The sequence below is a fragment of the Zalophus californianus genome, chromosome 7, assembly GCF_009762305.2.
Source record: "Zalophus californianus isolate mZalCal1 chromosome 7, mZalCal1.pri.v2, whole genome shotgun sequence".
NCBI lineage: Eukaryota > Metazoa > Chordata > Mammalia > Carnivora > Otariidae > Zalophus > Zalophus californianus.
This window is the reverse complement of record NC_045601.1, coordinates 143,948,965-143,974,302: the sequence shown is the minus strand read 5'-3', so window position 1 is coordinate 143,974,302 and position 25,338 is coordinate 143,948,965. Positions and strand designations below refer to the sequence as shown.

The 25,338-nt window shown below is 41.3% G+C and overlaps 2 protein-coding genes across 4 annotated transcripts; both read right to left on the bottom strand.

The window, feature by feature from the left end:
* Positions 1-13,036, bottom strand: LOC113926868 (histone H2B type 1-M). 3 transcript variants are annotated; one of them, XM_035728438.1, is made up of 2 exons: positions 12,542-13,036; positions 1-17 (listed from the first exon to the last, which is right to left on the bottom strand). In XM_035728438.1, the coding sequence occupies exon 1, from the start codon at positions 12,929-12,931 to the stop codon at positions 12,551-12,553; it is 381 nt and encodes a 126-aa protein (XP_035584331.1). In that variant the 5' UTR covers positions 12,932-13,036; the 3' UTR covers positions 1-17; positions 12,542-12,550. The 3 variants fall into 3 exon arrangements, with proteins under 3 accessions (XP_035584331.1, XP_035584330.1, XP_035584329.1); XM_035728437.1 differs by lacking the exon at positions 1-17 and adding an exon at positions 4,712-5,334; XM_035728436.1 differs by lacking the exon at positions 1-17 and adding an exon at positions 5,357-7,114.
* Positions 13,037-13,814: 778 nt separating this feature from the next.
* Positions 13,815-14,554, bottom strand: H1-4 (H1.4 linker histone, cluster member). The gene has a single exon (XM_035728415.1). It carries the CDS (start codon positions 14,502-14,504, stop codon positions 13,845-13,847), a length of 660 nt encoding a protein of 219 aa, XP_035584308.1. The 5' UTR covers positions 14,505-14,554; the 3' UTR covers positions 13,815-13,844.
* Positions 14,555-25,338: the final 10,784 nt, after the last annotated feature.

The following is a 25,338-nucleotide window of genomic DNA, read 5'->3' as shown; positions in this document are numbered from 1 at the left end:
GTAACAATACAATTAATCTAAGAAAAGGAGGCAAGATGGGGAAATGACTCTTTTTTCAATAAATGTTGCTGGGAAAACTGGAGAGCTACATACAAAAGAATGAAAGTGGGCTACTTTCTTATACCATATACCAAAATAAACTAAAAATGGATTATAGACCTAAATGTGAGACCTGAAACCTTAAAACTCTTAGAAGAAAACATAGGCACTAATCTCTTTGACAATCTCTGTTTGCCTTAACAACATTTTTCTAGCCATGTCTCCTCAGGCCAGGAAAACAAAAGCAAAAATAAACTATTGGGACTATACCTAAATAAAAGACTTTTGCACAGAGAAGGTAACCAACAACAGAATGAAAAGGGAACCTGCTGAATGGGAGAAGATACTTGCAAATGGAATGTCTGATAAAGTGTTAATATCCAAAATATATAAAGAACTTATACAACTCAACACAAATAATAAAAATAAGATTGAAAAATGGGCAGGTGACTTGTATAGGCATTTTCCAACGAAGACATACAAATGGCCAACAGACACGTGAAAAGATGCTCAAATCACTAATTATCAGGGAAATGCAAATCAAAACCCGAATGAGATATTGCCTTACACCTGTCAGAATGCCTAAAACAAAAAAGGGAAATAACTAGTGTTGAAGATGTGGAGAAAAATGAACCCTCATGCTCTGTTGGTGGGAATGTAACTTAGCACAGCCACTGTGAAAAACAGCATGGAGTTTCCTCAAAAACTTAAAAATAGAAATACCATATGGTATAGTAATTATACTACTATTTACCCAAGAAAACAAAACCATTGATTAGGAAAGATATATACACCCTTATATTTATTTTAGCATTATTTACAATAGCCAAGATATGGAAGCAACCTGTGTCCATCAATAGATGAATGGATAAAAAAGATGTGGAGTGTGTCCATATATAAAATGTAATATTAGCCAAAACAAAGAATGAGATCTTGCCATTTGTGACAACATGATGGATGGATGGACCTAGAGAGTATTATGCTAAGTGAAATAAGCCAGACAGAGAAAGACAAATACCATATGATTTCACTCATATGCAAATTAAACAACATAACAAATGAACAAACAATGAAACAAAAAAGCAGAAACAGACTTATAAATACAGAGAACAAACTGATGGTTGCCAGAGGGGAGAAGAGTGGGGGGATGGGCAAAAGGGGTAAAGGGGAGGGGGAGGAACACAGGCTTCCAGTTGTGGAATCAATAAATCAGGCGGATGAAAGGTACAGTACAGGGAATATAGCCAATGGTATTGTAAAGTAATAGCTTGTATGCTGACAGATGGTGGCTACACTCGTAGTAAACACAGCACAATGTATAGACAATGTATAGACTTGTCAAATCACTATGTTGTTAAAAAATAACTAAAAATGAAACAATCTTCTCAAATGCTTGGAAACTAAAAGCACACTTCTAAACACATGGATTAGAATGGATATCATAAGGGAAACTATGTAATGTTTTGAGATAAATATGAATGAGAATAATACATATAAAAATTGTAGAATATATTTGTAGTGGTACCAAAAGGGAAATATATAATATCAATTGCATATGTTAAGCAACAAGAAACACTGAAGATATGTAAACTAGATATTCAACTAAAAAAGCTAGAATAAAAATGGGAGTAGATTGAGAATTGGATTTAGAATCCTTAGAATCTGTTGTACTGTTGTGAATGAAGTCTGGCTTTTCTATTTCAATTCCAGATAGGTCATTGCTCATTTATAGAAAGGTCATGAATTGTTATGTGGTGCTCATATACCCACCAACCCTTTTGAGCTCTTATTAGAACTATTTATAAATTCCCATGGATTGTTACATTGACATATTTTCAATATGTCAATTTTAAAATTTAAAAAGAAAAAATAATAGAAAAACTGGGATGATCCATAAACCAAAACCTTTGGTTTGAAAAACTTAATAACAGACAAGCCTCTACCAAAACTAATCAGGGAAAAAAATAGTGTGTGTACATGTGAGGGGGGTCCGGGGGTCCGGCGGTAGAGGGATAGTTATGGGAATAAAGAAGAGAATGTCACTACCAAAAGGGAGATACTAAGAACCATGAGAATGCTATGAATAAGTTTTACAAATGAAAAAAAAGATACTTAATAGAAAAGGATAATTTTCAAGAAAAAATATTAAGTAATGAATAAGCAAATTATGATTTTAAGGAAATAGGATGGGTAGTTTAAAAAAAAAAAATCTCTTCTATGCCCCTCAACCCAAATGAGGCCAAGCACAGTTGGGCCACAGGTTTAAGCGAAATTGAAGGAATCAATAATCCCAATTTTACAAAAGCTGTTTCAGTAGGAAATAGATCTTGTCCCTTTTTCCTTTTGAAAAATCTATAACCTCTTATCAGAACTGAGCAGAAACAACACAAAAAAGACAGAAAATTATAGCTTTGTCTTACTTAAGAACATTTAAGAAAAGCTCTATTTAAAAAGCAAGCAAATGGAAGCCAAGAAGCCATATTATTTAACAAATAATTGTATATTGTGCAGAGTTTATCCCAAGAATGGAAGAAAAGTTTAACATCATAAATCTGCCAGTGTAGGATATTAATAGTGTAAAACTGTGGTCATCTCCATAGATACTGAGAAATTATTTGCTAGAATATAACACTCTTTCATCATAAACATTTTCAACAAACTAGAACAAGAGGGAGTAGCTGCTTATTTTATAAGGAGTAGCTATAGTGAGCATAACATATAAGGGCACAATTTTAGGATTCCTGAAAAAAAAAAAAGACAAAAGTTCTGTGGTACTATTCTCATTCCACATGGCACCAAGGCCTGGACAGCACCAGGAGACAAGAAGTATAAATAAGGATAGATAAAAATTCAATAAGGGAAAAATGTTATCTTTATTTTTTGAAAATAATGTCATTTAAGAAATCCACAAGATCCTAGAAACAATTTGATCTAATAGAGCACAACAGGATTGGTGGATATATGATCACCACATAAAATTCATGGCCTTTGTATACATTAGCAATACTCTCGCTGGAACTGAAGTAGGAAAACCAAACATCATTCACAGCAGTACTTCAGAGTCTAAGGATTCTACGTCCAAGAAAAATAATTCCAAATTTATATGAATAAACTATGTCACTGAAGGATATAAAACAAGATTGATTTCAGTTAAGAGATAGACATACACTGCACTGTTTATGTTTTGTGATGACTCAATATGCTAAAATGTTCATAAATTCCCGAATAAACTAAAGTTTTAATGTGATGCCACGAAAGTGCACTGAATTTTTGGTAACATTGTGAAATACACATTCATGAGCAAAAGTAGTGAAGACGATTCTAAGAAAGGGAAGAAAGAAAAAGGAGAAAGAATAGAAAAAAAAGTAAAGAATGGTGGGTTTTGATTTAGGACACGCACTTTAAGAGGGGCTAGGGTCATCTTAGGGATATAGACTTGATCTGTTAAAACTGTTTTAATGTTTGTTCAAGTGTTTATAAGTCGAGAAGAGGGCTCAGAGTAACCTGGCTAGAGTCTGGTCTAAACTTTACCTGCCGTCATTTGAACTAATTGCGTTAGCAGGTTACCAAGAGATGTCTTTAGTGGAGTGGGTTAGAGCAGGGACCCCGGACCTAGCCTGCCTGGGCCAGAATCAGAATCCCCTCTGCCACTTACTAACTATATGGCATTGGGCAAGTACAACTTTAAGACTGAGATGACTCAATATAGATGCGGGTAACTGGGCTAATAGTTCACAGGTGTGTTCTGAGGATTACACGATTACCATCTGGAAGGAACTTAAAACGTATCTGGGTATTTGCAAAACAACAAACATGTTTTTAAGGTAAATGAAAATAACTCGGAAGAATTGTGTGTGCTACCTGCTCCCGAGGCTTCACTGTGTTTTGTGGACCCTAAGGACTTCTGACTTCTTGGGCCTCTTCCTCGACTAAAATAATAATTAATAACATTATTAGAATCACATAGAGGTTAATTTATTAACATTATATATTAGACCGTTTCGGTCAACCTCACAGTTGATATTTATCTTCCGACTTCAGAAGAAATTAAAATTTTGATGAGCCTCAAAAAGCACCCTGGGGCCCGCGGCCTGTGCCTACTGTGCCTAACGGAGGTGAGTATGAAATCGCGGAAAAAGCTACCGAGTATGAAGTAAGTATCCACACACACATCGCACACACGAAGTGCCCTAGAAACGTGAGGACCGTGAGCAGGGGGCGTGCGAGCCGGCCGTCCCGCGGAGGCGCTGGGAGGGTCCCTCGGCCACTGCACAGGACGGACAGGAGGGACACAGGGACACTGCCGCCCTGCTGCCCGGGCGGCACAGCGCTCGGCTCTGCGTTCTTCCCTGCCAACCGCCCAGAGCCTGGCGGCGAAGGGCCGGCCGCAGCTCCGCGACGCCGGGTGACCAGCGTCTGCGCACCAGCAGGGGGCGCCGCGGGAACCCGCCCCGGCGAAGGCGACGGGAAGAAGCGAGAAGACGCGCGACCCCGCAGGGGAGCCGGAAGAACGTTAAGTGACGGGAGGCTCGTTGGGGCAATGGGCGGGACGCGGGCGTGGAAACGGCCCAATGAGGGGGCGGTTGGAGGGCGTGGCCTGGGGTGAGGGGGCGGGGCTTGCCGGACCTCAGGCCTCCTTCCACGCCTGCGTGGACGCGGAGGGTGGGTGACGGCCGCTGCCAATTTTTCGGCCTCTGCAGTTCCAGTTTAAACCGGAGTGTAATTGTGTTGCTGTTCGGTACTAGTATTTCAAGGAAATCCTCTCTTCCGGTCGAAAGCGCAGTTCTCTGGCGTGAGTCCCCGGACCCGCAGCATCGGCAGCACCTGGACAGTGTAGGAATGCAAATAATCCGATCCTGCTAGAGGTCCAGTGCATCAGCATCTGTGAGGTGGGGCCCAGCAATCTGAGCTTTAAAAAACACTTCAGCTGATTTGGGTGCGCGCTGAAGTTTGGGACTGCTTTGAAGTATTGTGCTTCCCTTAGGTCAGGTGCTGGAGGTGCCTCTTCAAATGTCAGCTGAGCTAAACCGAGCCGTTTACCTTCAAGATCGTTACCAAAGCCAAAACAGGGCTTAGCCCTTACCCACTCAGACTTCGATGCCAGAGTATAAGGTGAAAATTACATATGTCTAGAAAGGCGAGATCTGGGAGAGGGATTTGAATCAACAATGAATGCAGCGTTCCATTTCTCCAGGTCCGATTAATGATAACCTCTCATCTACAGACGTTTTGTCCTCACTTAGACGTCTCCATCAAAGGTACTCCACGGTAAATATGAATTCCCAGTCACTGGGCCTGTAAGGAAGTAGATTCTATTTTTATAATTAGAGCAAAACTACAGTGAAAATGCTAAAACACTTTTATTTAGGCTCTTCCCGAGGTAATGCTCTCCTGATGAATCAGTGTAAAACAAACCAGGACAGGTTAGATTTGAGCAGGATATACACGCTAATCAATCATTCTCAGGCGGATCAGACTTTTATACTTCATAAATTCTATGAGCTCATCCACATTTTCAGTTACTCATTGCATTCACTTCTTCTCTGCATCTCTCTCCTATAACTGAAGAAATAAAAATGGTTTATTTCTTCGGTGCCATTTTGCAATCAGTATTGATATTTGATGTACAGGGAAGAGAGGTGTTTTATCACATGTCCGTATAATGTGCTATGAGATACCTTTACTCCAATATTACCTATGCCTCAGTCATTTGTAGCATGAACAGATAATGTCTCAAACCATGCTTAGCCAAGAGATATTCCTGAACAAGATGATCTTTGTTCCAAATCCCCCAAATATACTTCTGGAGGTGGGATTTGAGCAGTGCAAAGCTCATATTTTCTCTTTAGTTTTTGACCCGAGAAGAACTGACTACTCTGATTGTCCTTTTAATTCAGTGACTAAAGAAAATATAGTACCTGCTAACAATTGGTGAGTGTATACTAAATGTCTATAAGCATTTTAAGAACGTTACATGATTTATCTCACTTAATCCTTAATAGTACACGACTTCTTAGAATTATTTTATTGTTGTTGTATAAATGTGGAAAATAAGTCCCCAAAAGCCTGAGTCACTTCGTTTATTGAACCATTGCAACAACTCAGCTCTGGCCTCTATCGCTGTTGTTATAGATATACATATACTTTGTTAGTTATGATTGCTGCAGATCCTCCTCGAGAGCCCATTGTATGCCTGCAACAGCCTCAGGCACTGGGGAGTCAGCAGCAAAAAAAGACCAACCCTCCCAGTGGAGCTTGCTGTCTGGAGAATGGGAAGAGGAAAGAAACAATATACAAATTCATGTCACTTTTGCTAAGTGTAATGAAGAGTGAACAGAATAAGTTAAGAATGGGATAGAAGGGCGCCGTTTGACTTTTGCTGATCGGAGAGTATCTCCCAGATGCGGTAACATTGTAATCCATCCACTCACCCCAAAACCCAAGGAATGCGGGGAGTATTTCAGTGTGTAACAGGTGGTATACCCAGCTGAAGCATCCAAAACATGACACGGTGATTCCCCTCATCTCCCTCGTTTCCCTTTCTGCTTTCTTTGACGAGCGTGCTCTGTGGCTTCTCTTTGGTCTTCAGGCTCCGTCTGTCCTTTGGTAGTAGCCATTTGCTTCTTCCATTCTTTTTCTGAGTCCCTCTCAAGTTTTCTCACCTCTATTCTTCCCCCTGTGCTTCTCTGTCTTTCCTAAAAAATAGCCATAACTTGGTTGTGATACTTACATTGTTTTGTACTTATGAGATACAGCTTAACCTTCATGGTTAAAGTTTTAGACCAAATTCTAAAACTTTAGTCCTTCACTTTTCCACATTCCTGTTCCCTATCCATGGTAGCAGATGTCATGGTTATGAAAGGAAAAGTCACTCAAATGCTGCTGTTCAAATAAAGCAAAGGGAGCCTTTCTTCCTGTGTATAGCGCTGCAAACCCACGCCACCAAAATGGAGCTCAAGAACTCGGAACCCCCCCCAACGTGATCTCCAGCTCTCCTCAGGCTTCTTTCCTGCAGCCAAGGTTTGGAAGGCAGTTGGGAGTGTAAGTCAAGGAGGAGACTGCCGAAGTCGTTCATCTGAATAAAGTACAAAAAATAGCCTTCGATAAGAAAACTCCGTATAACATCTGGGTCCGCAGTCAATCGAAATAGCCAAAACTATGTGACAGAACCATCAAAAAGCAAACAGTTGGAGAATTCAAGTTATGGTCAATGACAGATATCTTATTCAAAACTGTAAAAAGTATCATTTTTCTTAGGACTATGTGTGTAGTAAAGCACTAACATACCCAAAGGGAGGTGTGGCCTTTGCCCTTTGCTGGGAGGTGGTGTCTGGGCCCCTGGAATGTCCTGCAGCATAAGAGTATCTTTGTTTACCGATAGGCCTTGGGCTGCACAGGAGAGTGTTAATAATATCATTTCTGTTGGAAGCTTTGGGCCATGTGGTACCTGGACTACCTCCAGAGGGACTGTGGACTAAAAGATCAGCCATGTGGATGGTCATCCTTGTTTATGTGCTAAAGCCTTGTGGTTGACAATGTGTATTGTGTTGTTACAATATTGTTGTGCTGCAGGAGGCATTAATACTCCCCACACCCACAAAGGGAAAGGACTACTGGAAGCTCTGAGTTGGGAACCTCTGAGACTCTGCTCATGTGCCTCTTACCTTGGCTTATTTAAAAAAATTTTTTTTAAATTCAATTTAATTAACATATAGCATATATAGTTTCAGAGGTAGAATTTAGTGATTCACGAGTTGCATACAACACACAGTGCTCATTCCATCGTGTGCCCGCCGTAATGCCCGTCACCCAGTTACCAAACCCGTCCACCTACCTCACTCTAGCAGCCCTCACTTTGTTTCCTAGAGTTTAGAGTCTCTTAGGGTTTGTCTCCCTCTCTTTTTGTATTAGTTTCTTTTTTTCTTCCCTTCCCCTATGTTCGTTTTGTTTCTTAAAATTCCACATGAGTGAAATTAGCTTGCTTTTAATCTCTATCCTTTTGATATACTAAACCCCAACTTTGAGTATAAAAACTTTTAGTGAATTCTGTGAGTCATCTAAAGAATTACCAAATCTGAGGATGGATTTAGAGACCCATCAACTTTGCAGTTGATGTCAGACATGAGGTCAGTCTAATGGGACTGTTCCTTAATTTTGTACCATGTCACAATGATAGTATTACTGTATTCTGTTTCTTACTCACATATTTGAATAAATATTTTGCCTAACTTAATTAATTTTGTAGTTCCCAGATGAGCCCAAGTCTATTCATCTGCCAGCAGATTTCCAAAGAGTGATAAACACTCTTTTAGGTCTTAGTGGATGATAATAAAACAAACAAACAAACAAAGAAACAAACAAAAAGTAGGCAATTAGCTGTAAGTTTCCTTCATGGTCTACAAAACTGAGGGCTCCAGAAGGTCAAGAACAACCTCATCTCTCTTTGTATTTCTAGTGCCCTTGCCTGTGTCTGGCCCAAAGATATTCAATGACTGCCTCTTAAATGACTGATTTATAAGAAATACTCTGAATTATTGCCATGGTACAATTGAGCAGGGAATGTTGACAAATGTCAAGGATCACCTTATAAGCCGTCATGACTAAATTGTGCTCTTCGATTTCTTCTTTTATGCCCTTTTGCTACCACTTAATCTGTTACCTTTCACTTTAAACATGGTAGCTTTTTTTTTTAAGTCTGACTCAATCATCAATTCAAATTCTACCTTTGAAATCTATTAATTTAGCTTTAACTTCTTGTCCAATTGCAAATTTTATTAATTTGTGTTTTTTCATATTGTTAATTTCTTGTATGTTCATAAGCCAAAGTATTTTCTGGGGTTTTTCCTTTTTATTGTATTTATTTTCACTTTTAATTTGTTTTTTTTCATACCTATCCATTTTGTTCGACATTCGTACAACCATCATGAACCAGAGATTCACTGTACAGGTGGCTGGTTAGGAATTCTCGGATGAATTGATTCGATTCATTCAGTATTTTCTATAAGTACCTGCAACGTGCTGGTTTTATGTAACTACAGAGACCACTGTTTGGTTCCTTACAATCTCAGGGAAAAGTCCATCAGGACATCATGTGGGAGTTGTATTTGTTTTTGTCTGTGGACAGTGGTCAATTGCAGTCTAATTTCCTGGAATTCTGAACAAGCTACCACATATAAAAGTATTGGGTCCAGGTGATTATACAGCTGATTTCTGTCTACTCTTTAAAGCACAAATACTTTTTACAATCAAGTATTTAAAGCATAAAAAAGATGATATGGTGATTTTGCAGTATGTTCACGAATGTACTATCCTTACCTTGAAGGATGGAGCCTTGTTCCCCCCTTCTGAATATATGCCACGTTTAAGTGACTTGCTTAATTAATAGACAGTGGCAGAAATGACAGGGTGTGACATTTGAAACTAGGTCTCAGAGACTTTGTGGCTAATTCCTCCCCGCCTCTCTCTGTGATTTGTCTTTGTGGAAGAGAGTCAGTTAGCCCTCCTGAGAGGTCTATGTGGCAAGGCACAGAGGTCCTACTGAGGTCCTCCTGCCAAGAGCCAACAGGAACACGGGTAGCGTGGGAGTGAGCCAACTTTGGAAGGGAACCCTCCAGCACAGTCAAGCCTTCAGGTGACTGCAGCCCATGTTTACATCTTGACTTCAACCTGAGAGACCCTGGCCAGAACCTCCCAGCAAGTCACTTCTGGATTCCTGACAACCCAGAAACAAAATGAGATAACAAATGTTCATTGATTTAAGCTGCTGAGTTTTTAGGTAGTTTGTTACATAGCAGTAGATAATAGAGGAGAGGCCATAATTAGGTTTTTTTAAGTTACCATAATCTTAATGACTACCATCTATATGGATGAGCCCAAAAGAAAAAACCACAGAATGATTTTATGTATGAATAGAGGAGGAAAAAATCCCTCTGACATATTAAAATGTGTGCAGCCAGTATTTAAGATAATAATACAACATGACCAAATAAGATTTGGCCTGGGAATGCAAGTATGGAGTAACATTAGGAAACTACCTATACTTCATTGTAGCAGGATAAAGGAGGAGAAGCACATGATTCCATCAAATGTGAAAAATTCACATAGCATTTCTAATAAAAACTCTTAAAATATATTTAGAAGGAAACTAATCAACACAAACAGATTACACACTCACACACATGTGTAGTCAGGCAAATAAGTTTTTCATAAGGCATGAACAACCAAAGCCACTTTAATGAGAAGGAAGAAAAAGACGGTGATGCCTGCTAGCATACCCAACATGGCAAATAGTTTGTAATTTTAGCTAACACAATAACATGATGAAAGTAATTAAGAGAAATAGATATTGGAAAGAATATCAAACTTTTTGATTTAATGGAAACAGTCCATTAACTATTGATTAGAATTGGCAAAGTTTAGTACTCAGATAGATATAAAGTGCATGTAAATAATCAATTTCTCAATTATTCCCACTCCCCCCAAGGATTTATAAGTGCTTCAGTCTGATGCCATCTGTCAGAACAGATTAGAAAGCAGAACCTTGTGAAAATCAGCCTTCCATTTGTTGTGGGAATGTATGGGGATTAATTCACAGTGTGAAAGAGTGGCCCCCTTTTGTTGTATGAGTTTCACTCTATTTTATTTTTAATTACATGAGTAATTAAATTACTTACCATCAACTCTAAAAAAGTCTCAGCCATGATCTTTGAAAGCTCACAGCTGCACCGTTCTCTCTGGTTGTCTTTGTGGTATCATGATTAGACGTATGGCGGACAAATTTAGTACTAATTCCAGATCTCTTAAATTCACTTTTACATTTCTCTCCCTGCATTTTGGACAAAGTCTGCTTCATCTGGGGCCAAATGACTATTTGACCTATCCAGGAAGCCTTTAATTTTAATTTTCTTATAATTATAATTATATACATTCATTTCTAGAATTTGTATTTGGTTCTCGCAAATCTTTTTGGAAAATTCTTTGTATTCTTAGTCCCTCAGCATATTTCAAATAGTCCTTTTTTTGTTTTGTTTTAAATATATTAAAGTTAGCAATCTGAAATCTGTATCTGTTAATTTTTTCACTCTTTTTGTTTCCATCGTGTGCTTCTCTTATTCTTGGTCACAGTGTCTTGTCGAATGGTGTGCTGATTTTGGTTGTGAAACTGCTCATTCATTTTTTTTGGTATCTTATCTGTGGGGATTTGTTGAAACCTAAAATGAAGCTTATTCCTCCACAGAGACTGTGTCTTTGCATTTACCCGGTGCTCAGAGGCACCAACTTGGGATATCCCTAAATTAATTCTCAGCCTGGGTGTATCCTGAATCCCTGTGATCTTAATGGCAGAAACAAGTGAGTTGTAGCCCAAATTCTCCATGGCGGAATCTACCTCGCTCAGCACCGAGGCTCAGGACACACTCTTGTTGCAATCCTCTATGGTGAGCGTGGGTAGGGGTGGGTGCGCGTGTGTGTTCATTTCTAGTTCATCCTTCTCCTGTGAGGATGTAACGGGTCAGGTTGTCAGCTACACCAGGAAAGTTTCTCATGTACAGCAGAAGCCACATCCTGCCAGGAAGGGCTTCCCTTCCCTTTCTCCCTCCTCTCAGTCCTTACCTCCCGGGGACACGGGGAAAGAGTCCTGGTACTGAGAAGGGGGCCTCGGTCCTGGGGTAACGCTCGTCTAATCAGTCGGACACCTTACGGGATTGAGTAGTGGGCTTCTCTCTTGTGACCCACCGGGCCTTGCAGCTAAATGCTGCCGGAAGAAGAGTGTAAATGGAAAAGAGCTTCCTAGGAGAGAAGGTGTAATAGCTGACAGGATTTGAAGGCCTCTCTAAGACAGGACAGGTTCCCCTTCCTGTCCCTCTGTGCCTTTAGGATACAGCACATACAACACAGACTGCCCCCCCAACCCCTCACCGCCCCCATCACCGCCCTCCCTCCACCTGCGCCCCCTGGCCCCCCCAGCTGAAAGGACAGGAATTGTAAAGGTAGCAAACCAGGAAAGCCTATGTAAGATTTCTGTGAAAGCTCATATTGTCTTCGGGTTTTTTCAGTATTACAAACCTATATGCTAAAAAGAAAAAGCAGAGCTCTGAGCAGAACAAACTTTTCAGAGCCTGCTCTTTGTGCACCCGGTAAGAGGTCCTTAACCAAGTCCTTGAACGTCACGATGAATTTGGAGCCCCGCACACGGAAAGGAGAGCTCTACCCTTGAAATGGCATTTTCATTTGAAATTGATTAGTTTTGTGAAACTAAAGGATTAATGGTTATATAAAACCTTTTTTGTTCATCGTGAGCGCTCAATTTATGGTGGCTATTGTAATTGACCGGGGAACGTGCACATACTTGCTAGAAGCCCTAACCGGAAATTAAAGCCCTAGCTAATTTAAGTTTGGGAGACATCTGAGAATAGCTCTCAGAATGAGAGGATTACAGCTCATTTATTGAAAGCATGCGTGGCTCTGAAAAGAGCCTTTGGGGTTGGGATCACAAGAGGCTTACTTGGTAAGTTCACTTGGAGCTGGTGTACTTGGTGACGGCCTTGGTGCCCTCGGACACGGCGTGCTTGGCCAGCTCCCCGGGCAGCAGCAGGCGCACGGCCGTCTGGATCTCCCGGGACGTGATGGTCGAGCGCTTGTTGTAATGCGCCAGGCGGGACGCCTCGCCCGCGATGCGCTCGAAGATGTCGTTGACGAACGAGTTCATGATGCCCATGGCCTTGGACGAGATGCCGGTGTCGGGGTGCACCTGCTTCAGCACCTTGTACACGTACACCGAGTAGCTCTCCTTGCGGCTGCGCTTGCGCTTCTTGCCATCCTTCTTCTGCGCCTTGGTCACCGCCTTCTTGGAGCCCTTCTTCGGGGCCGGAGCCGACTTGGTGGGTTCAGGCATCCCAGCGTTAAGTTAGAACACTCTAAGACCTGGGAAATAATCGGGAGCGCTAAAGCCCCGTTTATTTATAGATGCGGTATTCAAATGAGGTTAGCAAGATTTCCTTCCGGATTGGATTAATTTTAGTGTGTCGTCACAAATGCGAATGTAAAAGATACATGCAGTCCTGGCTTTTCATTGGCTGCTTCGTTACTTTGCTTCCACCCAATCAGAAGGCCTAGAGTAGTCTGCCCAAACCTAGTATAAATAAGCCTCTAATGGAATTGCGCTGGTATTTCTCCGAGGACCAATGAAAGTTTTGTGAGGTTAGCTTTTTGGGTTCTTTGGTGTAGACAGCTCCCTGCTAGCTAGTATGGCTTCCCGTGTTCACGGAGCCCTCCACCACGGGACACCTGGTGGTCCTCCCGAAGGTCCTAGAACGTAGTTCTTGGCCTGAAAATGAAACCATTGACAAACACATTCGCTTCAGAAGTAAGAGGTCTGCGATATTCTGGGCTGCTCGACATCTTTTTCCGAATACGTAGTGCTTATTACCTCCTGAAAAAAAAGGAGTGCCTGCCTGGATTGTTTCCCAACTTGCTTCTCTTCCTCGCACTTGGCGCACTCACTTCCATAAAGTGGAGAAATAGGTGGTAAATAGCACTGATGTCCGTATGGCGAGATCAGCCATGTTCCCTGGACCTGAAAGCAGCTACACCACCATGAAACTCCGTTAAGGGTCAGGTGTACGTAGCTGGCGCTGTTGTGGGAACCACTTCCCGGGGTTGGAGGTACCGCCCCTCCGCGGTGCGCCCTCCCTCCCGCCACGCCCCCTACGAATACAGTGTGCAACAGCTCTTTTCCTGAGGTCTGGGGTGGCTCTGAAAAGAGCCTTTGGGTTGTGTTGAGCGTCTAAGCAGTTGGCCAAAGGAACTTATTTCTTCTTGGCTGCCGCCTTCTTTGGCTTGGCTGCCTTGGGCTTAGCGGTCTTTGGCTTGGCCGCTTTAGGTTTCACCGCTTTGGCCTTCGCAGGGCTCTTGGGCGCCTTCTTAGGCTTGGCTGCTTTCGCTTTTTTCGGGCTCTTAGCCTTTTTAGTTCCTGCAGCCGCGGCAGGCTTCTTGGCCTTCTTTGGGGTCTTCTTAGCGCTCTTCTTGGGGGTGCTCGCCCCCGCGGCCTTTTTGGGCTTCTTGGCCGCCCCTGAGGCCCTCTTGGGCTTGGCCGCACCCGCCTTCTTGGCTTTGGGCTTGGCTTCCCCCGAGGCCGCCTTCTTGTTGAGCTTGAAGGAGCCCGAGGCGCCGGTGCCCTTGGTCTGCACCAGGGTGCCCTTGCTCACCAGGCTCTTGAGGCCCAGCTTGATGCGGCTGTTGTTCTTCTCCACGTCGTAGCCGGCGGCCGCGAGCGCCTTCTTGAGCGCGGCCAGGGACACGCCGCTGCGCTCCTTGGAGGCGGCGACGGCCTTGGTGATGAGCTCGGACACCGGGGGCCCGGACGCCTTGCGCTTGGCGGCACCTGCCGACTTGCGGGCCTTCTTTTTCACGGGCGTCTTCTCGGCAGGGGCCGGAGCTGCGGGCGCGGCGGGCGCAGTCTCGGACATGTTGAAGGCGGGCGCGGGGAGAGCAATTCGAGCCGGAAGCTGAGGCACTGGCCGGGACTCGGGCCGCGCCGCTGCGCCCTCCCGTTTATATAGGGCGGAGCTGCGCCGTGATTGGTGCGCTGTCCAGCCCGCCTCGCTGGCAGCCGCAGAGTGTCCTCTCGGATCCCGAGTTGTGTTTGTTACACCTCAAAAAATGCCAAAAATATCAAAATTCTCTACATCGAATCGCCCGGTTTTTCTCAGAAAATGATCCCTGAAGCCTCGGGCTTCACGCTGGTCTCAAATTATGAAGAAAGCACAAAGCTTTATGCCAAAAACTTGCAATATTTCCCGCCGTGCTCTTCAAATTTCAACTCAGAGAAACAAAACTTTCTATTTTCTTCGTAAATTATAAACCGATCTTTAACTGTGGAGTTTTCTGACCTCTCAAATAGGATTCTCCAAGTGGTTAGCTTCTTATATGTCCAAAAACCATGCCACTGGCACTAAGATTTTTATTACAAAACTGCGCTTAAGTGAGGGAAGTAACACAGGCTCCTCCGAGAGTCCTGCCTATTGAGCCGAGGGCATTTGAGTTCATCAAACTGGTTTAGTTTAATGCCAAACAAATTATTGCCCATTTGGGGTTAGATTTTGGACCCCTGGGACATCAATCTATGCAGTCATGGTTTTATTTCTGTCTGCTGCAACGGGGTTTTAAAATAATTCTTTAGGATAATTCTTTTCCTTTCTGCTCCCAAGGGTTGGGGGCGGGGCTGTTGCTTCTCTTTTCCCTGGACAACTGCTGCATGAGTTTAGATACCTTGAATTCAGGATATTTGGGACGGTAAGGGGTCCCAAAACATAGTCAGGGTATACAGATGGAAAAGGATTAATTTTCACACGACACAGAGATGAAGTCCATAAAATCACTGTAAGTGGAGGGGCACTTCGAATAATTTGCAGTGTTGCTGAGTTCTTTTGGCATATTCTTCAGGATTAAACTAATAAAGGAGTTAGAATTGAAATTCAAGCGTCGATCATGAGGGGGAAAAATGGGAAGTGTAAATTATAACATCTCTACTCCCCGTATTAGAGAAACCCAGACCCTGTTATTACTCAATAGTTGATGAATAGCTAGTCCACACATCAAATATGGATGGCTTCAGTCACGAAGATTATGGCTGTATGCTTCCCAGTGTTCCATAAGAAAGAAAACAAGTTACATGTAGGATTGAATTATAAGTTCAGATTTCCAACTCAGAGGCAGATCTTTGAGGGATTATGCAAGTTAAGTCATTGCCCTCTGAAGACATCCTCTGCCAGGTCTCTGAAAGATGGATTTGTTTAGGTAGTCACCCAATCAGCAAAGAGTACATGTTGGCAATGGACATGTACTAAAGAATGGATATGTACTAAAGGAATTATTCCTGGAAAATGGTCTGGATGGAATTGTCTTTAAAAACTTGCAAGCCGTGTACTTGAGAAACAAAGTACAATTTTGGCCAGTGCTATTAAGTGATGTGACAGTATTCGGTGGGGGTAGCTGGTTGGAACACAGCACTGGACATCACATTAATTTTTAGTTTAATTCATCCTCTCCACACACAACAGACCCTCCTACTGAAATCAAAGGGAATACATACCTTTGATACAACAGTATTTAAATGTTTCAAATTAGTGTTATTTAAATTAATGCTGGTATAAAAGTGATGTAAATTATCAGTATTTTTAAAGCCTTAGTGTATAAACATTTCAGTGTAATTAGTGCATGCTAGTGAAAAATAAATATGCCCTTTGGTATATGTAAAAATAAAAAGGGAGAGGATGAGGTTCCAAAACAGACCAGTTGATAGTTTCTGGGGAAACTGATTTATGGGAACTCAATCCCAGAACAGTATATTATACTCATTTTCAGTGACAATACCTCTTGTAAATGGCTGAAATTTATGCAACCCATTGAAGTTTTCTCTTAAATGTCTGACTTGATTCTATGTATCCCTTACTATTTCTGACGTGGTGGAGGGACTTAAACTCTCCAAATCCTGTGATCTTCCAACTCATGTTTGATTGTGTCCTATGGTGTGATGTGTTTTCCTATAAGTAAAATTAAGTCATGGATTCAAATAATCCATCGACGATCTCTCACTATTAAAGCAAATATTTATTTGACACTCTTCTACGATGAAATAGGAGTAACACCAAAGGCTCTACTTTACACTGTTGATCTGCCAGCTTGGCCGGCTATATTTCAACCACCTGGGGAGTGTATGTGTGTGAGCATGTGTGCTTATATTTTAAATATAGATTCCAAAGTCTTGCTCCAGATGATTCTGAACCAATAACTCTAGTGAGTCTCAGAATCTGAATATTTAACAAGCCCTCAATTCCCTCTGATGCCCAGCTGAGTCTGGAAACTACCACTGTCACTGGAGGTGACCAACAGGACAAAAATGTTTTCCCTCATGTGAGTGTTCCTGTGGAACAAGAACGCCCATGCTGGACATGACCTTGGGTTGAGAGGGTGGGGCCAGCAGCAGTCCAATCCTGACTTCCTTGGATTGGCACCCTACTGGGCACTAGTGTGGCCTCTAGAAGGAGAAAGGAGAGTGATGGCAAAGGCTCCTGGGCTTCATGATTTTTCCATCCACATAGGGTGGACTGGGTCTCGGCAGCCTGTGGACTCCCAGAACCACCTAGCACAGCATCTCCACTTCTCATCCCATTTTATCATTCTTAATAAAAACTACCCTTTCCATTTACTGGTTATTGTACTCTGTGTGGTACCTACATTCTTACTTAGTCAAGGCAACAATCCCTAGTTTGGGATATTGTCCCTATTTTACATAGGAGGACATGGCTTACACAGGCTAAGGGCTTCTGAGTCTGCTATGAGGTACATCTAGAATTCCAGTTCATATCTGCCTGGCTTCAAAGCATGTGCTCTGAAAGTGCGTTCCAGACTGCAGGTGTGAATAATCATTAGAGGTTGTGAAATCAATTGAGTAGCACAGGCCAAATGTTTCTTTTTTTTAATGAACTAGAATAGGATATCAAATATCAGAGCCCAATTCATTTGGTTTCAGTTATTCACTTAGCTTTTTGTGTGTTGATGCCACCCCTGTGTGAAATGTATTTCTTCTGTGCAGGACCATAGGGCCAGACTGGGAGGAGTCATCCTCATGCAATTTCTTGAACCCATGAAATATTCTCAAGTGTATTAATCTCTAATGAGCTAAAAAGGAAATTTCCTAATATTGACCTTTTTTAAGCCTCTAGGAAAAACCCTGAGTAATGGAAAGTGGGGAGCACTCGGCGAACATTTCCATTTTGGACACGATAACAATTATGCTAGAGGAACAGCAATATGATTTGCACAAAAGTTGAAGGGAATGGGAGGCTTGTGTTTGGTTCCTTTTACTCAACAACTCTGGGTTCCAAGCACTTAATTCTGGACTTGGCTATTTTAATGTTACCATGATTGCTTTTTTGAAGATAGAGTTTGGGAAAGAGGTATTTTTTGTAAGACAAATGAGTGCCCCCTCCCCGGCTTCTTCAGGGGAGGTGTTTTGTGCGCAGGGACATGGCAGCATTGTGAAGACCTGTGGAACTCTATCTGTTGGGACAGACTTCCCCTTTGTGGACTTTTAATGGTTCCTCTCTCTTAGCTTTTGGCGTAGAACATTCCTGGAGAATTTTTCTTAAAAGGAGCTATATGTTCCTTTAAAAACTACTATTCATTTTTTTTCTAATTCAGCCAACAGAAGTGTGTTTGCACACCCTTTGTTATTTGTTACTGCCTGTTTGGAACTGTGAAATGTTGGGAAGAACTTTAATATCCACACAGAAGAGAGTGGTTGAGTGACCTAGGGCATATTTGCAGAACTGAGGAATATGCAGCTACAAAAATGAGTCAGAAAGATCTCTATGAAGTAATAAGGAGTAAATTCCAGAATGTGTGACTAAATGACAAAGCCAAGTGCAAAAGAGTATCCATAGTATGCTTCCCTCCATAAGAGAAAGAAGAGGCCATAAGAAAACACATTTTCTGATTATTTATGCAGAAGATATACAGGATGGATAAACCAAAAACAAAGGAGATGAGTTTTCTATGGGGGGAAGTTTAGAAAGGAGTATAAGGAAGGGAGAAAGGGGAACAGAGCAGCAAGGGTGAGGAGGGAGGAATGGTTTATTGAGTACGTCTATTTGTGTAACTCTGACTCTTACAACTATGGTAAGGTTTCATGTACCAGCAAAAGAAACTATTAAAAGCGGTAGGGTTGGGGAAGGAACCCACATGGAATATAAGCACTAACAAAGGAACCAAGCTGTATTAACTGAGCAAAATAATAACCCTGAAGGGTTGTAATCTAATAAAATATTTCAGGGACATGACTTAACCATTCTGAAACTACCCATGTGTCTACTAGAATTGACCAATGAAGTAAATATGTTGTAGACAATGAGATGTAGTGTTCTTATGGTTGGAAAAAGAAGTATTTGGTTGAAGTGAACCTTGTGGGCCTGATTAGAAGCAGAAGTGTATCTACAATTATATAGGTACAAAGACATAGATGTGTGTGTGTGCATGGGTTAATATACACATATATTTCCTTGCTCTGTCAGCTGAGAGGGCCTACCAATAGTGACACTCTTGCAGCAATGAACACACCTGGCACACAATCTTTGGTAAACATCATTCTCCAATAAAAAGAACCAGGGCTCCTTGGATAAGTGGTTGATTCCAAGGATGGAGCAGGGAGAATACAGGATGGGCCTGGAACATCTTATGGTACCAGAAGATAGGACATGTTTTTAAAAAGATGGAAATGTTGAAAAAACATGCCAGCCAGTTTCAAGGAGCGACTAATGGCCAAAGCTGATGCCATTTGCGCAACAAAATAAAAATGGATAATATTGGATTTTTTAATGCCTTGAGTAAAATATGTATCCATAAATAAATACATACATAAAGAGAAGGGACAACTCTGCCATATTGCCATTGCTAACATCACTTGGTGAGAGTTTAAGGAGCAGCAGGATTTTCAGGCTCAGAGTATCTTCCTATCTTCCCTAAATACCTATCAACTATGAAGCGAAGGTAGTTAAGTGTACAGTGGCTAATCTCAGCAGTCATCACCTCCACTAAGTGAGCAAGTAAACATGACACGTAATAGGACATATTGACATGGTGAACTCCTTGCATTGAGAAGACATTTCCTCATTGTTGTGATATTTACTGGCAGAAATGCATAAACTCACTCCACTGATAAGAAAACATCAGACAAATTCCAATCGAGTGGCATTCTTTAAAATAATGGATCAGTGCTCCTCAAAAGTGTGAAGGTCATGAAAGACAAGGACAGACTACAGAACTATTACAGACCTGAAAATACCGAGGAAAAACAATAAGTTAATTCAATGTGGGATGCTGAATAAGATCCAGGAACGGAAAAAGGACAGTGGTGGAAAAGTTTGTCAAATTTGAAAAGAGTCTGAAGTTTAGTAAATAATATTGTACGAATGTCCATTTCCTGTTCTTTTGTTTGCTTGCTTTTGTTTTGTTGAATTTCCTGAATTGTCATTTGTACAATGGTTATGGAGGACATTACCATGAGGGGAAGCCAGTTGAAGGATATAAGGGAATTTTTGTACTAGTTTTGCAACTTTCTTATAAATCTAAAATTAGTTCAAAATAAAAAGTTTTCTAAAAATGGTTTCTCTTCACATCTCACCATGATATAACACTTTTCATAGAAAGGGAAAATATACCTGACTGTGACAGATTCTCCATAGCAGTGGAAATGTAGATGATTTTTATTCTTGTGTCCAAGCTTTTATGTTTTTCAGAGTTTCTACCATAAGCATGGATTACTTTATTATTAGCAAACAACATGCTTCTCTTAAAAATATAAAACTTTTTTTAACGTGTACCAAGTTTCCCTAGACACCCAAGTAGTATAGTCTGTGCCCTCTTTCTGCTCTTTATCTGGACTTTCACTGAAATTATTTCTTTGTTTTTTTATCTAAGATTTATCATATATATATGTCCATGAACACTATGGTTTAGTTTGTCCTGGTTTTGAAATGTATATATGCGAGATCATAGTGTACTTACTCCTTTGTGTCTTGCTTTTTTCCCTCAATAAGAACCATTCCTCTGTATTATACTGGGACAGAGAGCTTTAGTTTGTTGATTTGCACTGTTTTCTATTTCATTTTATAAATGTGGCCCAATGTATTTACTTGTCTAGCTTACTGCTCATGGACATTCTCCTGGTTGTATGATGAGGCAAATTTAATTTTCCAAAGATGCTTGCAGCGATTTCTCCTGACCCCCACTCCCTTCTCCCGTGTGTCTTGCCTCTTGCACTCTCATCAAATCTAATTCTTATCCCATTGAATCTGGGTGAGCTGTGACAGCTTGCACCAAGAGAGTGTGGAGGAAGTGAGGCTGTGTGACTTGCAAGGCCATGCCCTTGCTCTTTAGAAGGCTTGTGCCTTATTTTCTGGAACCCTCAGAATTCCATCTCTGAACTCTCTCTCTCATGAGAATTTTGGTGATTCTGCAGCGACCAGGCCCTGAGAAAGCCTAGCTATGTAGGAGACCTTGTCTGGGTGCCCTGGTTGGCTGTCCTCATATTGGAAACATCCTAGTTCAAGCACCAGAAATATGAGAGGAGTCTCCATATTATTCCAACTGGCAGTGGTCGAGTCTTTTCAGCTGAAATCCCAAACATCATGGCATAGCGACAAGCCAACTCCATTCTGCTCTATCTAAATTCCTGATCCAAAGAATCTGTGAGCATAATAAAATGGTGGTTGTTTTAAGCAATTAAGTTTGGTGTCCTTTGTAACTTAAACAGTAATGGTTTCAGTTTATGTTCATCTGTTTATTAGCTGATCAGTTTTTTTAAAAACCCTTTTTGGCCATAATCTGCATTAAGAAACACATTTTACATCATCATGCTCACACTCACAAACCCGCATGCCTGCCCTAACTGCAAAACAAAACAAAGTAGTGGGTATGCCTTTTTGATGTAATTTGCTCTGCTACCTTCTCTCCTTCCTTCCCCTCCCCCTCACTTCTCTCCTCCCCTCCCCTGTCCTCCCCTCTCCTTCCCTTCCCTACACTGCCCTTCTAGTCTCTTCCCTTCTTTCCTCTCTTTATTCAATTTCAACAAAGCTGATCACAAGCAACTAAACTGATTTTATAAATGTCTCAATCAGCAGACTGAAGGAAACCTGTGTTAAAGGCTGCAGTTTAAGAGGTGACCTTAAATTCATTTTTATACCTTATAGAGTATTATATATTATGTATATATTTCTATATCTTATATATTTACGTTATATATACACACATATTTTAAGTTCTAAACTTAGTCAAATTGTTCGACATTGGCCCAAGGCTAAATAAATCAATAAAATAAAAACAAAAAGTATGGAAAGTGTAAATCTCATAAATCTAAACTTAATTTGGATGTTGAAGCATACCGAGACTCCAAGAATCCATCTTCTTTCAAGATGAAAGCCTGAGAGAGGTTAGTGATTTGCCCTTTGGGTTGCCAGCAAAGGAATCTTACAGAATCTGGTTGAAGGAAGGATCCTTGCAAAAGGTACAGGTGGAGAGCAGTTTGGATCTGGGGATGAGATGGAGGATTAGGATGTCCTTTCTTGGCCTAGAAGAGCTTAAGAATATAAAACCTAAGTGTCTACATATACACTCTTAAGAGTCAAAACACAGATCCCTTAATCACAGCAAGATCCCAGCAGATACTCTCTTCTGTCTGGAAAGAAAGCCCCTAGAGAAACTATGACTTCAGAGATATTAATTACCTCTTCATTAACCTTGATATTGAACTCAAAATCATTTTCATAGTCAGTCTCCTCAGCATCTATTTATTCCATGATCTTGCTGGTGTCTTTGGAAGAGACAGTTCAATGAACAAGAACAGATTGCATTTGGCCTCCTTGTGTATCTACGCTGTTCACTTTCTCTCTTTATCCATGATACTTCCGATTATTATTTCCTCAACATCCCTTTACTTTCCCTATTCACTCCCCCTGAGTTATATGCATTTGCTGTTTGTAAGTCTAAAATCTATGCATTTACACCAACGGTTAATTCATATGTGGGGGCAGTTTGGCATAATGGTTAAACAGATACACTCTTATATAGTTGTCAACTGCTGCATAACAAATTATCCCAACATTTAGTGGCTTAAAATAATAATAAGCATTTATTATCTTACAGAGTTTCCATGGGTCAGAAATTTGGGGGTGACTTATCTGGGTAGTGTGGATTTGGGATATCTGATGAGATTGGAGTCAAGATATTACCTGGGAGTGGAGTCATCTGAAGACTTGGCTGGGGCTGGAAGACCCAATTCCCAGATGGTTTGTATGGCTCACCTGGCTGTCAAGTCAGTGCTGGCTATTGGTAGAAGGCCTCAGTTCCTTGGCCTCTCCATAGGGCTACCCCAGGACTGTCTACATTGCATCTGACCTCCCTAAGAATGAGTGATCCAAGGAGCAAATCTGAAGTCACAATATCTTTTATGACCTAACTTTAGTAGTCACAATATTATATTAGTTGCATAGGTCAGCCTTTCCAGTTTGGGAAGGGAACAATCCAAGTGTTTGCCCACCAGAAGGTGAGATTACCAGGGCCATCTTGGAATCTGACTATCACAGTTCTGGAGACAGATGACTCCATTTCAAATCCCAAGCCTATCACTAACTGGGTTTTTGACTTTATTAGACTTGGGTACCTGGGTAGCTCAGTCAGTTAAGAATCTGCCTTTGGTTCAGATCATGATCCTGGGGTCCTGAGATTGAGCCCCACAACTGGCTTCCTGCTCAGAGGGGAGTCTGTTTCTCCCTCTCCCTCTGCCCCTCTCCCCCACCCCCACTCGTGCTCTCTCACTTTCTCTCTCTCAAACAAAAAAATAAAATCTTAAAAAAAATAAATTTATTAGACTCTATTTCTCAATTTTCTCATGTTTAAAATTGGGATGAGAATAGTATGGTCGATTGTACTATTACTCCCAAATTTTTGCTGCACATTTGGGAGGATTATATATCCCTGCCCAACAACATGGATTTATAATACACCTCCCATGTGAGGGGTACACTTCCCCACCACATCGACACCAGTCATCACCACATAAGTTGCTTTGGTTGATACAATATGAGAAGTGACATGTGCCCACTTTTCAGCAGAATCATTAACAGCAATAAGATCCCTTTATGTCATGTTCAGCCTGGGTCTCTCTATGGAGAGAACACAGAACAGAGCCATGACTGATCCACAGAGAAATGCAATGTGAGTCTGAAATAACCTTTACTGTTGTTATTAACTAAGATTTGGGGGTTGTTTATTGTATAATTTGGCAAAAATCTAATTGATACAACTATTATCTTCCCAGTAGGAGTGCTGCTAGGATTAGATGAGATCATTTTTTTGAAGTGCTTTCACACTGTTTGACACATAGTTAGTACCCTCACATGTTGTTATTACTATGATTATACAATCCTAAATTCACATGAGCTGAGTTTATAAGCCGTGCCATTTACTAATTTATAATGAGATACACTTGATACTAAAAGTAAATATCAGACATGTGCTTACTTTCTTGTCAGGAGACCAAAATACAGATTAGAGGATATTTTTTGAGCATAGAGTTATAATAAGGGATCTTTTTATCATGCAATGGTCTCCAAATCAATCAGCATCTCCAGCCTGGGGACACTTGGGTACTGCGTTCTCATCTGTAGAAAAGACATGTTGAACAAGTTATCATTCTTGAACTTTTCTTTTTCTAACTGACCACCAACCTTCCTTTTCTCATAGTTGCTCTTACATGAATTCTCTGAACTTATAGGAACCATATAAGTAACTTATATAACTTATAGTAACCCAGGGTCTTAAGCTACAAGAGCTTACCTGTACTGTCTCTCTTTCTGGTAAAATTATTCCAGGGACTAACTCTGTGGCCTTTTGTAAATTATTATTATTATCCCTAGTACAGTGAAAAGTTATTTTTATACTTTTAAAATTTATTCCTAAGCTGTCTTCTTTGATTTAGGGGTGGGGCAGAAAGCAGGGGGTGGAGTAGGAAACAGAAAGCAGTTTGTAGGACAACATACTTAGGTTATGAAGCCTTAGCATAATCCTTGTCAGTTCCCCCATGGCCTCCGCCAGGGACAACCCCTTCTGTGATGTGGACAATTCAGGGTTTGGGGTTTTGTTTGTTTCCTTCCCCCCTCCCCCCAACCAAACACACACTTTGGCTTCATATAAAGTGCTCCCAGTTCATTTCCCAATTAGAATGTGGTTCCGAAACTTTCCCTATGGAGAAATTCTGGAGCCCCCGATATTCAGAGATTTAAGAGATCACAGATGTCACAAAGCCTCCCATGTTCTCAAATAGAAAACATGAGCCCAGAGTAGTAAGACTCTCTCCTCAAGAAGCAGTCGCCCTTGGGACTTCCAGCAGCGTGAGGCCCAGGGCAGGTATTTAGCACTAGATGACGCTGGAAACACTGTTCTGTACATTAGTTGTCCAAAACCGAGCAATGTTCATCAGCTGTGTTTGGTCCCACGGCTTATCAGGGTATTAGTACAGTCCAGTTAAAAAGGAGAAACACAAGGGATCTCATATAGAAGGAATTTAATTGAGATAAGTATATAAGTAGATGATGAAAGAGAAACCAAAAGAGGGGTGAGGAGTAACCCAAAGATAAGCAGTGGCAAGAAGGTGCCACCTCTCTAAGGTTGCAGGGACAAAGGGGAAAACTTTGTGATAGGGATAACTATCACCCAGGGAGGAGTTGGGGCTGGAACGCCCGGTGT

Bases quoted from the DNA above. Each gene is read 5' to 3' on its own strand.
- LOC113926868 (XM_035728438.1), bottom strand. From the start codon at position 12,931: ATGCCTGAACCCACCAAGTCGGCTCCGGCCCCGAAGAAGGGCTCCAAG.
- H1-4 (XM_035728415.1), bottom strand. From the start codon at position 14,504: ATGTCCGAGACTGCGCCCGCCGCGCCCGCAGCTCCGGCCCCTGCCGAG.